The 12,724-nt window shown below is 46.2% G+C and overlaps 1 protein-coding gene across 3 annotated transcripts in view; it reads right to left on the bottom strand.

The window, feature by feature from the left end:
• The window catches only part of TRAPPC10 (trafficking protein particle complex subunit 10), an 89,330-nt gene that overhangs the window by 64,669 nt on the left and 11,937 nt on the right, over positions 1-12,724 (bottom strand). For 2 of the 3 annotated variants that reach the window (XM_077879363.1, XM_077879364.1), the window contains exons 2-3: positions 5,125-5,206; positions 469-604 (exon numbers count right to left, since the gene is read on the bottom strand). In XM_077879363.1, the coding sequence (XP_077735489.1) occupies positions 469-604; positions 5,125-5,206 (218 nt within the window). Of the gene's footprint in view, positions 1-468; positions 607-5,124; positions 5,207-12,724 lie in introns of those variants that run through there. The other variant, XM_077879366.1, reaches the window with a different exon arrangement.

Below are 12,724 nucleotides of genomic sequence, written 5' to 3'. Positions count from 1 at the left end.
ATGCAACTGCAAAGTACTAGTAAGGGCTCTGGTGACCAGAGCATCCCTGCTCTGGAGGCGCTGTGATGGTGAGGAAGCAGGTCAGTCCCCTGCCCTCAGGAAGCCCTCAGGAGAGCCCCACAGGGAGTATGAAGTCCAGGACAGTGAATATGGAGGTTAGGCAAACAAAGCTGGGAGTAAATAACAATCCCAGAGGCCATGAGGGTGCAGGGAGCTCACAAGAACTCCAACACAGCAGTGAGATCATACGTGGTGGTTACCAAGAGGGCACACCCCGAACCAGAGCAGAAGCATGGGGCGACAACCAGGCATGTGCCTGAGGACGGGAGAGAAGAGAACACCAAGTAGAGTACATTAAAAAGTCAATCTGAAAAATTACGATTTCCTGAACAACAGCCAGACTGGTGACTTCTCAATCCTATTCCAAGGTATTTTCTCATAATTTCTTCTCCCTTTGTGAATACTTACACAGCATTCCGTCCAATAAATATGAAGGAAGGGGAAAGTAAGTAGGGCTTTGTTTCCTTCTTTGGGCAGCAGCTCCTCTTTGAATTGAACGAAGTTAGATTCTAGGTGAATCATCTTTGGAGCCCGGCCATAGGACCTATGAACAATTTTTAAAACATCACTGAGAAAAATGACAACAGAAGATTCAGCAGAAAGAAAAGGGGGGAAAAATGCAACAATAATTAAATCATATCCACGAGTTCAAAGTATAATATACAGTATTAATCCTGAATTATAATGGCAATACTCTGTCCAAAAGAATTCTGTAATATCTAAACACGCTTCCTATGTACGTGTCAAAGCTCCCTCTCTGTAAGTCTTTCACCTTACTCGGTGACACGCGCACAGTAATATCCGACTTAACCAGGACTATTTGCAACAACACAGACTTCTGAGAAAAATGGGTATTATTTAGAGCTTCACTGAATCTGTAAGTCACTATTAAAAAAAAAAAAAAAAAAAAAGATTCCCAAAGGTCAAAAGGGGATTTTGAAGATAGGAAAGTTTCAAACTATACAAATACTTTTGTTTTATGATCCCCTGTATGACCCAAAACAGAAAACAGAGAGCGCCCTCGGCCCCGAGGGAGGCACAGAGAGGAGGCCCGTAGGCTGCATACGCCCAAGCCAGGGCTGGCAGGGTGTGGACGCTTTCACTGTACTTCTACAACATACCTTAGGCTACATCTATTTTTCCTTCATACTTACTTCCCACTTCTAGTAGCTGCATCTCTAACACATCTCTAGCTGCATTTTGTATTTTTTGTCCAATCTAAGGGGTCTGTGCCTAATAAACTGAAACTAACTGTATTTAACACGATTATGAGGATGCTTGAACTTGTGTACTTTCTATTCAGAGACTATTTTTCTCTGTCCTTTGTGAGACTCATCAAGTTTTCTTTTTCCATCCTTTTCTCTGTTGGTTTGAAAGTTTAACCTTCTATTTCTATTCTGCTGTTGGTTACATTTCTATTTTTAATACATAAAAACTTAAATTTTTCTTTCTAAAAGTAGAGTAGATGTCTACCCTCTCCTTGAACAAGACAAGTACATTTTCTTCTCTCTGCTTTCTTCCTTACATCTAAAATTGTAGATTTAATTTTTACAAATTGAGTGATATCTTGAGCTTATTAACTAAATATTTTTATGACTTGTTTGCTGACAGCTGCTTCTTTCATCTATGAATTCTGAGCTCATTTTCCTTCCTGTTGAGATGTGTCCTTTCATTATTTCAGGGTGGTAAGGTCTGTGATCAGACATGTCTGAAAACATTTTATGTATTTCCCAACCCTCTCCACGTCATGGCAAGTAATGAATACAGCAGGCGAATGGCACACAGGAACACACACGTGAAGCTCCGTGCAGCCAGAAGTGACGGATCCTGCGGCCCCAGGTGGTCCCCAGGCCTTGGAGAGACAAACCCTGTCGCTCCTACCTCAGCCAGGCCCACAGGCCAAGGGGCAGGGCAGGGGGCAGACGGCAGGGGTGGTGGAGGGGGGCTGACTCAGTCTTCCCTTCTGCGTGTGAGTTGGAGTAGCACAGACTTCTAGGTCGAAAGAAGTTTTCCGTCAGGACTCTGAGAAGTGCTGGCTCTTACTCTCGATTTTCGATGTTGTCAGAGACGGCAGATCTGGTTTCTTTTTTTGTCTGTCTTCCTGGCATGGCTTTTGGTTCGCTTTGTTTTGCTTTCATTCCACGGGACTTGGTAGTGGGGGCTCCAGCAAGCCCCTGATTCGCCACAGGGAAAGTCCTGACCTTAATTTTTCAGATGCTGCTCGTCCCCTACTCTCTACCCCCTGCTCTGAAACCTCTAGCTAACGCCCCCACGTCGACGCGGCCCAGCGCCCCCGCGTGCAGCTCCGGGCACCCAGCCCCAGGGCGCCGCAGGGCCGCGCAGCTCCGGCTTGCCACTCCCCGATGTGCTCGGCGCCCTACAGCCGTCCCTGCAGCTAGCAGAATCTTGGCTTCAATTCTCGTTCCGAGGTCTGCTCAATCAACTGTACATTTTTATCACAGTCACACGCACCTACTTTAACACGTCAGGCAGCATCAACCGGCCTCTCGTTCTCTCACACTCACGCGCGGCTCCCGCCCGGCCCCCTCCGCGCCCGCCCCCCTCCGGGTTTCCTAGAGCTCCTCTGACAACTACCACAAACCCAGAGGCTTAAAACAACACGAATTGTCTGGCAGCGCAGGAGACCAGCAATGGGAGGTCAGGCGCCGGGAGCGCTGGCTTCCCTGACCCTTGGTGGGAGAACACGTCCGTGTCGGGCGTCTGTCCGCCCTGCCCTCCACCCTGCCCGCAAACCCGGGCGGTCTGGGCTTGCAGCCGGGCCCCGCTCTCCCCGGGCGCCCCGATCTCCAAGGCCAGCTCTGCACGGACCGCAACTCGGCCTGCGTCCATGTCTTCTCGGGACACCTGTCACTGCACTTAGGGCCACACTGCTCCAGGCTGATCTCCCGTGATCCTTACCTCCATTATGCTACAAGACCCCTTTCACCAAATAAAGTCACACTCACAGCTTCCAGGGGGACGCATCTCCTCGGGGCCACCATTCAGCCCACTGCATCTCCCCCAACACTCTCATTTTTGACACAAGGTCCAAATGTCCACGATGGGAGACGCGGGCTCAGCGCTGCCCGCCATCCTCGGGCCTGCCCCCCGCCCTCCCAACTACCTTGTCGCCGTCCTCTGTCCCAACTCCGGGACTCCCTTCCTACTAAATGTGCCATCACCTCCAGTTACGCAGCTCTATGATGTGTTTTTCGTCCTCCTGCATCCTCGTTCCCTCAGCTCACAGCTGCCCGGGCACTGCAAACCCCATGTGCCACCGACGGGGCCAAGCCTCAGCTAGTCCGTCCGTCCCTGTCTCGGTCCCTGTCTCGGTCCTGTCTCTGGGCTAGTATCCCGCAGGCCTCCTGCTCCCATGGGGAAGGCACCGGGGGCCAGAGCAGGGCTTTTTGCAGCGCCCTCCGGTCCATCCCGCCCCGCCTGCAGAGTGTGGGGGAGGCAGACAGCTCTGGTGCTGGCCGCACCTGCTCACACCCAGACTGGCCCTTTCCCGCGCTTCCTGCGGTGCCTCATATCCACGGCCCTGGAGCTCATCTGGCCACGAGCCACAGGCTCCCGCAGAGGTGGCCCTGCGCCGCCAGTCCCCTCCCCGCGTGCTCTGGCCTTGCCTGCTGTGGTCCTGGGCTCGCTCCCTGCGTCTCCAGGAGCTGCCTCTGCAGATACGAGACTCAGGGGCTCAGCCTCCTCTCCGAGGCCTCCATCTGTCATCCTTCTCGAGCAGGTGTCCAGTCTCCACTGTGTCACCCGCACGCACTCTGTCTCTGCACCCTCACCCTTCTTCAGCCCTTCCTCTGGCTCAGACAGGTTCAGGGAGGCAAAGAGATGAACACACACTAAATCTATGTCTCTCCTTGTTTCCTTACAACCCCTGGTCTTGTTTCATGGACATGCTTCTTTGTTTTCTCTTTCTGAATGTTTAACTAATGTGTATTAGAAGTCCTCTCCAGACGTTACTTCCTCCACTGAGTTACCTTCTCTCGCTGACAGCACAGGGCCTGCTCAGATGTTGAACGATTCTCCCACTTTCCATCTGCTCTTTCTAGTCAATGTAGTAGTTCAATGCATTCCTTCTAACAGTGTATCACACACAAAAATGAGACTAGACCCCATCTCTGGTGAGTCACACCCAGAAAGCCACGTCAATTCTTCATGGTGGTGGAGGTGCAGCATGCTGCTGGTCAGAGGGAAACGGTGTGGCAGGAGCTGGGCTACGTGAGCATGAATGACAGCCGGAATGTGTACACACCTCGATTAAAATCAGATTCCCTGCACCAACAAGTCAGAATCCAAACATTTTCTAGAAATAATAGCTAACCATAGCAGAAAGAAGTTTTCCAATAAGATAATTCAAACATGGACTACTTCTCCAGACAAGTCCTGAGACAAACAATCGCCTACAGAAGGACACATAGGATTGTTGGTCTGGTTTCCCTCAATTTTTAAATAGCATCTTTCTGTACACTTCCTCATCCTTACAAAAAGAGCACGGGAGCTCAGGGTGGAGAGGTCGTGCTGAGACCATAGGTAAAGGCCACGGGTTCTACACTAATGTGGAGGCTGAGCGCATGCCTCCCCTCCAAAGTGCCCGTACCTTTAAGACACTCTGATGCAGACTTTGAATCACAGAAAACAAACTGAGGGTCCCTGGAAGGTAGGGAGTAACTGGGGGATGGACACTGGGTGTTATATGCAACTGATAAATCACTGAATTCTACCCCTGAAACTAATACTATACCATATGTTAACTAAACTGAATTTAAATTCAAAATAAATTTTAAAAGACACTGATATACCACGAGGAATCAGATGTCATTCCTATAAAAGAGAACCTTTAAATCAAAAGAACTGTCTTGTTTCTACCACCCTAGGTCTCAGTAAGAAAATCAACATAATCCTTAAAGAGTGAGTCCCACAGATTATGTGATATGTTCAGTTTCTTTACAAAACACCTTAGAACTTAGGCTTTAACTTTTATGACCTCATTTGCTCACAGAAATGTCTACAAAATATAGAGGGAGATAAAGCCAAAGAGCAAATATGCCACACCTTCTCCATTCCATGGGTTCTCTTGGAAGCTGCTGGGAAAGCGTTGGATAAATAGAGGTAAATAAATTCTGATCTCCAGCACCTACAACAGGAATAAAGAACAGAGTTACAACAGGCAACATGGGCTATAGAACGTACTGAATTGGTAACTTACACAATTTTATATTTAGTAAAATGACATCACAAAACAAGATTGTTTTATACCTTTAAGTTATTGATCTCAAGAAAACCCAGCCCTTGACATTCAGTCTAACTCCACCCTTACGACACCTCCATGTGGTTCGAACAGTTTTCCCCAAGGAGAATGAGGATCGGAAAAGCTGAGTACGTTGCCCAAGACCACAAAGCTGAGGAGAGAGGGAGCTGGCTCAGCTCCACCAGCAACCTCCTGAGCGTATGGCCCGCAGCTACTGCTTCTGCTTCATGCAAACGGCCACAAACATCATGCAGAAAAGGAAACCCCAGGAAGTGAACGTGGATTTCCTCACCCAAATAAACTCAATATGCATCCAGACGCTAGTAGGAACTAAAATACATACAGAACACTCTGTGCACATGACACACAAGACACGAGACACGTGGCTTCTCTGCATTAGTCCTCGCAGTCCCTGCTAGGGCACGACCAGCCTTCTCAGATCAGGAAGGCAAGGCTACAGGGGTCCGCCCATTCAGAACACAAAGCTGGCTCTTGGGGATCCTAGTTTTGCATCCAGGTATGTGTGACTTCACGCTACAGGCTCAGTTTTTACTCAGCTCTTTTATCTTAGTGTTAACAGAACTGCAAGGTCCATTAGCTTCCATAAAATGAGAGGATAACCACATTATCCTTAGGCTAAAAAAGAACCTTTTAATGTAGATGACTCAAACTCTTACACTGGAGATCCTCAAACTTTAAGCAAAACCATTATCCAAATTGCTTTTGTATTGATCTTAAATCGTTGGGAATTGATGTGGGCCATTAATACACTGGCTTATTTTGCTATCATGAACATTAAAAAATAAATAAATAAAAGACCTCCCCAAAACCACATAACGAGATGATCACTGCTGAGAGGAGCATTGCTTGTGGGGAACAGTCAAGCGCAGCTGTCAGATGGGCACAGAGAGCCCCTCAGTTGAGTGTGCCACCCCTCCTGGGCCTCAGAGGGCTACCTGTGAAATGGGAAATAACACCTAGGGCTGTGGTGATGGTCAAATGAATCAGCCTTGACCCGGGCCTGATGCAAAGTAGTTTAGGTTACTCTTACTACATGTTCTGTTCAAATAAAAACAATTTTTATGTTTTAACTTAGCATTTTTCATTGTATTTCTTTATTTGATAATCATCTTAGAAATCATTAAAGTAAGAAAATAATCAGCCTCAGATTTCTTACCTTGGATTGCCATCCCTATGGCCTCCTTAGAAGGTTCCAAGGTTAATGTACAAAAATTGCCACTCTTCTGCTGAGTGGCCCTGAGGGCAAGCAGTAGAAGCTCTCTCCTGCTTCACCTGTGTTCATCCTCATAACAAGTCTCACACAAATACACCTGGGTACAGAGCCTCCCAATAAAGTGCCCCCTACATCCCCCAAGCTAGCTCTCTTGGAAAATCCTGTTAGAGTAAAGCTCATGTAAATGGGGACCGTAAGGTAAGTTTTCTTACACTATCTCATGGAATAAATCTTTAATTTCTGTCCTAAGTTCAATTTTAAAAGATCAGAGGTCAACTAGCACACTAATGGCAGACTTCAATGTGACTGTCTGACCCCGGTGCCTGCCACAAGCTGAACGGTGTGCCCCCACAAAATTCCTGTTGAAGTCCTAACCCCCAGGACCTCTGAGTGTGACCGTATTTGGAAATCAAGTCTTTAAGGTCTCCAGGCCCTGATATAATCTGACTGGTGCCCTTTTAAAGAGAAAATGTGGATACACAGAAAGAGACAAGCCCACATGAAGACACAGAGAGAACACAGCCATCTATGTACACAGCAAGAACAGAAAGGCTCTGCAGCCAACCCCACAGACACCCTGATACTGGCCTTCCATCCTCTAGAGCTGCCCACTCGCTGCTCCAGCCACGCAGGCTGTGCTCCTCTGCAGACTAACACCCCTGCCCCCTCAAGTTATACCTGAAGGTCAAATTCTTCTAACCCACTGAAGCTCTACCAGGACTGAGAACAAAGAAAAGCTACCTGATATTCCAGAACGCACGCCATCATTGTCCTAATAGCTTCAATCTTTGTATGGAGCATCCTGCAAAGCTGCGATGCCCCCTGGAAATGGGCTCCAGAGAGCAGGAGAGTGGAGGGAGGAAGATAGGAGACTGTGTGTAGGCATAGAATCCCAATTACATCTCTGCTTACGCGATGGGTGACCAAATTTACAATACGTACTTAGTAGAATCCCCAAAATAGCCCAACCATGGAGTAGAAAGGTCCTTAGAGCTTTGAGGTCTGAACCAGAAGACAGAAGACGGAGCAACTTCTGGGCTGATGTTCATCAGAAAGTAGCTACTAACAGCAAAAACGAGGTGGAAGACTGATGCGCCCAGCTTCAGAGAACCCTGTTTAGAGAACTGTGTTTATTTTTCCACCTCAAGAGGCCTATTAAAGGACTGAAGTCAAAGTATTTATTGTAATAACTAAGATCCCTTTTCGTGTGAGAAAGGGGAGCCTCCTCAGTCCTTAATAAGGGTAATTCAAAGCATAATCCCATTAACATAAACCTCTCTTTCGGGATCCCTGGGTGGCGCAGCGGTTTGGCGCCTGCCTTTGGCCCAGGGCGCGATCCTGGAGACCCGGGATCGAATCCCACGTCAGGCTCCCGGTGCATGGAGCCTGCTTCTCCCTCTGCCTATGTCTCTGCCTCTCTCTCTCTGTATGACTATCATAAATAAAATAAAATAAAATAAAATAAAATAAAATAAAATAAAATAAATAAAATAAAAAAAATAAAATAAAAATAAAATAAAATAAAATAAATAAAATAAAATAAAATAAAATAAAATAAAATAAAATAAAATAAAATAAAAAAACCTCTCTTTCCCTGCTCTGCCGGGCCCATTCCCATCACTGTAGGGGACACGTGGAGACAAGAGGGCTGGGGGAGCACACCGTGCCCGCGCCACCCGCAGGCAGCTCCCGGGGTGTGCAGACCAGGGCGGCTGGTCGGCCTCCACCCCTGGCCAGTATCAGGGCAGGGCAGGGCCCTGGCAGGAAGGGCTGCGAGGGGCAGACACAGGAGCCACTCAGATGTGAAGGCAAACATCGGGACAGTCATCCTGCTGGGAAGAGAGGGACACAGGCACCCAGGGTGCTGCCCAGACCTGCTGGGCACCTGCCCCAGGCTGAGAAAAGCCCCGCTCAGACGGCCCCCAGTGAAGGCAGGCAGAGTCCCAGATTTCTGATGGTATGAACCTGTTTTCTCCTTATTTCTGTCAGCAGTAACTAGATTTTGTCAGATGCAGTCAGACGACTGGCCAGACCTTTGTTACCTCCCACATTCTCACATTTTTACCAGCATATATTTGCATGTATTAATCATGTAATTTAAAACTTTTTAATGCTAAAAGCAGTAAGAGCTAATTAAATATGGAGGGAAAAAGAAGCCAAAAAATAAGATTTCAGTGATTTAGGCATAAATGGGTCCTATTTCAACCAATTCAACATTTGTCTTACAACAGAAGGAACTGGGAATTCAATTATGGAAAAAGTAATTAGTAACCTGTATCAACATTAAAAAGACACTAATATGTATCCAGTTTATAAGATAAAAGTAACTACAGATATAAATACATCACTTACACTTGAGATCACCGACAGTAAGACAGTAAGAAAATGGCTATTTTTGAAACAACTCTAACCTTCAAAGCAGTCGATCATAACAGAAATAGAAATCTGGAGGCCAGTCTCCTGACCCAAGATGCTGTCACTGAGATTAGAATCTAACTAAAGCCTAACAGCAGGCCAGACCCCCGCCCCAAACCAGTCCTACACCATGTAGCTCACTGGTCTGCTCCCTGATGAGCAGTGGACACTTTCACTTTCAATCACTTGATGCCCAAAACCTTTATTTGGGGGCCCACTAGAACTACAAAGTCACAAGTGTTATTTAGACATTTTTGAAATTCAGATTTTTAATTCTTAACACTAGATGGCAACTGGAACAGAAACAACACTAAGCTGACGGAGCACAGGACTTTGGGATGTCCTGTTTTGCAGCGAAATGTCCCAGACAAGACAACCGGCACTGCACCCTATCAGAAGTCTCGGTCTAAACCAAACCATCGGGAGGGTTTCAATTTGAGAACAAGATTACAGGGGTGTTCACTTTCTGCATCTCAGGAATATAATAGGGTGTCTAGGGACGCCTGGGTGGCTCAGCGGTTGAGCATCTGCCTCCAGCTCAGGGCATAATCCCAGGATCTGGGATCGAGTCCACATCGAGCTCCCTGTATGGAGCCTGCTTCTCCCTCTGCCTGTGTCTGCCTCCCTCTCTGTGTCATTCATAAATAAATAAATAAATAAATAAATATTTTTAAAAAAAATATATAGGGTGTCTAAACTAAACTAAAAGGTACATAGTCTCTCTAACCTAAAAGAAAAAGGTTCGTACCTACATTCAAAAGCTATGCACTGGTTGTTGCTAATGGTCCTATAATGTTTATACAACAATTTTTAAAAGATTTTAGGACTCAAATATGACATTAAGATTGAATTTGGCACTGAGTGTACAGAAAGAGTAGCATGAATTACCAAATGTGGTTTGAGTGCTTGGCAGCTATAAATTATGCCTCAGGGGAGACACAAGCTATTTTGAAGTTACTCTCAGTCAGGAAGGACACAGGGTTTTCATGCTTGTACAATCCTTACTCCCTGTGTTTCTTGTTTTTTTTTTTCCCCAGACATATGTTAAGGGCATTTGGAAATCTGTCATAGCCCTGCTCTCCAGAGCCTGTGAATATGTTACAAGACGAGGGAGAAATTAGGTGGTAGATAAGGTTGCTAATCAGGTGAACTTAAATAAAGAGATTATCCTGGATCATCCAGGAGGCCAATGCACTCAGAGGGGACGATGGAGGCAGACCCAGAACCAGAGTTGGTATCGTGAGGACTAAGCTGGTCATTGCTGGCTCTGAAGATGGAGGAAAGGCCGTGGGCCCAGGAACGTGGGCAGTCTCTAGGAGCCGGTAAAGGACAAGGGAATGCATTCTCTCCAGAAGGAATCAGCCCTGGCAACCTCTTGATTTGAGCCCAACGAGACCCATTTCAGACTTCTGACCTCCACAACTCCAAAATAATACATTTGTGTTATTTTGAGGCATTAAGTCTGTGTAATTTGCTATAGCACCCACAAGAAAAATTAAAGCGTTTAATTTGAAAAAAAAAAAAAATTCTACATACTACCTTTCTTCTGATGCTACAGGAGGGCTTAGCACCAGGTGAGAGCTAGCTAAAAGAAGTCAGAGGAGCCATCTGCTTACCACCAATACACAGCACGAGGGGCCTGGAACACTTGCAGGGTCTGGCACACACTCACTCACAAGCCAGCCTGTGGAGAGAGGGCTATTCCATTGATTGGAAACTAAGCCAGAGGTCAAGCGTGGAAACCTGCTCAAGGACAAGCAGCTAATGAGCTTCAAACCTGGGACCTATTCACCTCCAGGCAGCCTGGCTCTGGACTCAATATTCTTCTCTGCTGGGGCACCCGGCGGGGCCTCAGTGGTTGAATGTCTCCTTTGGCTCAGGTCATGATCCTGGGGTCCCGGGATCAAGTCCCACATCGGGCTCTCCACAGGAAGCCTGCTTCTCCCTCTGCCTGTGTCTCTGCCTCTCTCTGTATCTCTCATGAATGAATGAATGAATGAATGAATGAATGAATGAATAAATAAATAAATAAATAAATCTTAAAAAAAAAAGTCTTCTCTGCTGCCCTGAGTTGCTTCTCTATTTCTTAATTTTATTATTTGCTAATTAAACTGCACGGAGGCTCTGTCAATGCTGTCTGGCTGAAGGTACAGGTTCCAAAAGACCTTCCATCAATAGTGAACACTTCTGTCATTTGCTTACCAGTCACTAGCCCTTAAACATGCAAAGCTATGAAATCTCAACACTAACGGAGAAAAGGATCAGGACACGGTAACCGTGAGAAAAGTGGCAGAAAAAAAACAAAAGGTTCAGCCGATTTGCAGCTGATGGGTAACTCTCCTCATAATATATGCATTTTTAAGATCAATATTTTTATTTGGAAATTTATGTTGGGTAAAAGATTTTAAATCAAGATTGATACTCTCATACAGTATAATTCTTCTTCAAATTCTTTAGTATAATCTTAGTAAAGGGAACTAGTAACTTCTCCAATAAAACGCATCTCTCACTTTATCTTAAGCTGTTGAAGACATCCAGATTATTTTAGTCTGCTAACAAAATGGGTGTATTCAACCATCTCATGGGCAACGTCTCAAAGGCATTAGATTTACCTCCACAGGCTCCCTGGCACTGAGGGGTGGCAAAGACGATGCAGACTGCAGCCCAATATAACCAAGTGCTGTGCTGAGAGACCTGCATTTGGAGCACTGCTGTGTCTTCCCCTCTGAGGACCTCCTCCACCATGGAGTGGCTGGACTGGGACCAGATGACCAGTTCCAAGGCCCTTCCAAGCAAGGGATTCTAGGAGTCCACCTTGGAACAAATAAGTCAAACGAAATGTATACTTTTCCTAGCCTTTGCTTTACAGAAAAATTTTCAGAAAGAGCCATTCTTAAAGTATGCTGTTAAGGGAAGAAAGCTCCAGCTCTCCAGGAAGCAGCAGTACATTCCTGTACTGGGTGGGACTTACAAGGGTGAAAGAGAATACAGGCATTACCCCTAACAATGGTGTATACACTTGCCCAAGACCAATAATGCACACATGAATTAACTGTTCAACGGCTTTTGGTAAAACAGACTTTCAAATGGATGATAGAAACATCCAAGGTCACAAACTGGGAGGCCATGTCTGTAATTACCCACAATCACGTATAAAACGTGCTTGCTATACTTCTTGTATAACATCAGCACAGCAAGGAAAATTAATGGATTCTTCAAATTAGTCACTCTTTTGCGGGAAAACTAATACCAAATGCATCTTCACAGAATATGGAAACCCTCCCCAGTGGTCCTCTCAGAGTACTTACCTGCACATAAAAGGCTTTCACATTTGGGGGTTGGAGGTGGGGAGTGAGGCTCAAAAGAAAAAACAAACAAGATCCATATGTCATCCAGATTCGGGAAGTAAAAGCCGAGGTTTATTCTGTGCCCTAAAATGACTGGGGAATGGACCCCCATTTCTGTGTAAACACACTGCCCTCCCTTCATTGCGAGGTGCATATATGAGAAGAAACCAGTGGGCCCTCCCACAGCTCTTTACTGCAGAGGCCAACTCTAAAGAAAAGTCATTCCTACAGTCAACATGATGGGGATGATGGGGATCACCTTTATCTTCGGTTGTCCCGCCAAAATGCCAACTGTAGTTCACACGTCAGTATGTCCTGCCATTTCACTGCTGGCGGTCAAGTTATGCCTCCCCCATCCAGCTTCCAGCTTCATCCCTGACCCTAACTGTTGCATCACCTCAATCCAAA

This window comes from Canis aureus, chromosome 30 (assembly GCF_053574225.1).
Source record: "Canis aureus isolate CA01 chromosome 30, VMU_Caureus_v.1.0, whole genome shotgun sequence".
Classification (NCBI taxonomy): domain Eukaryota; kingdom Metazoa; phylum Chordata; class Mammalia; order Carnivora; family Canidae; genus Canis; species Canis aureus.
The sequence above is the reverse complement of the archived record's forward strand: the minus strand, read 5'-3'. Positions and strand labels throughout refer to the sequence as shown.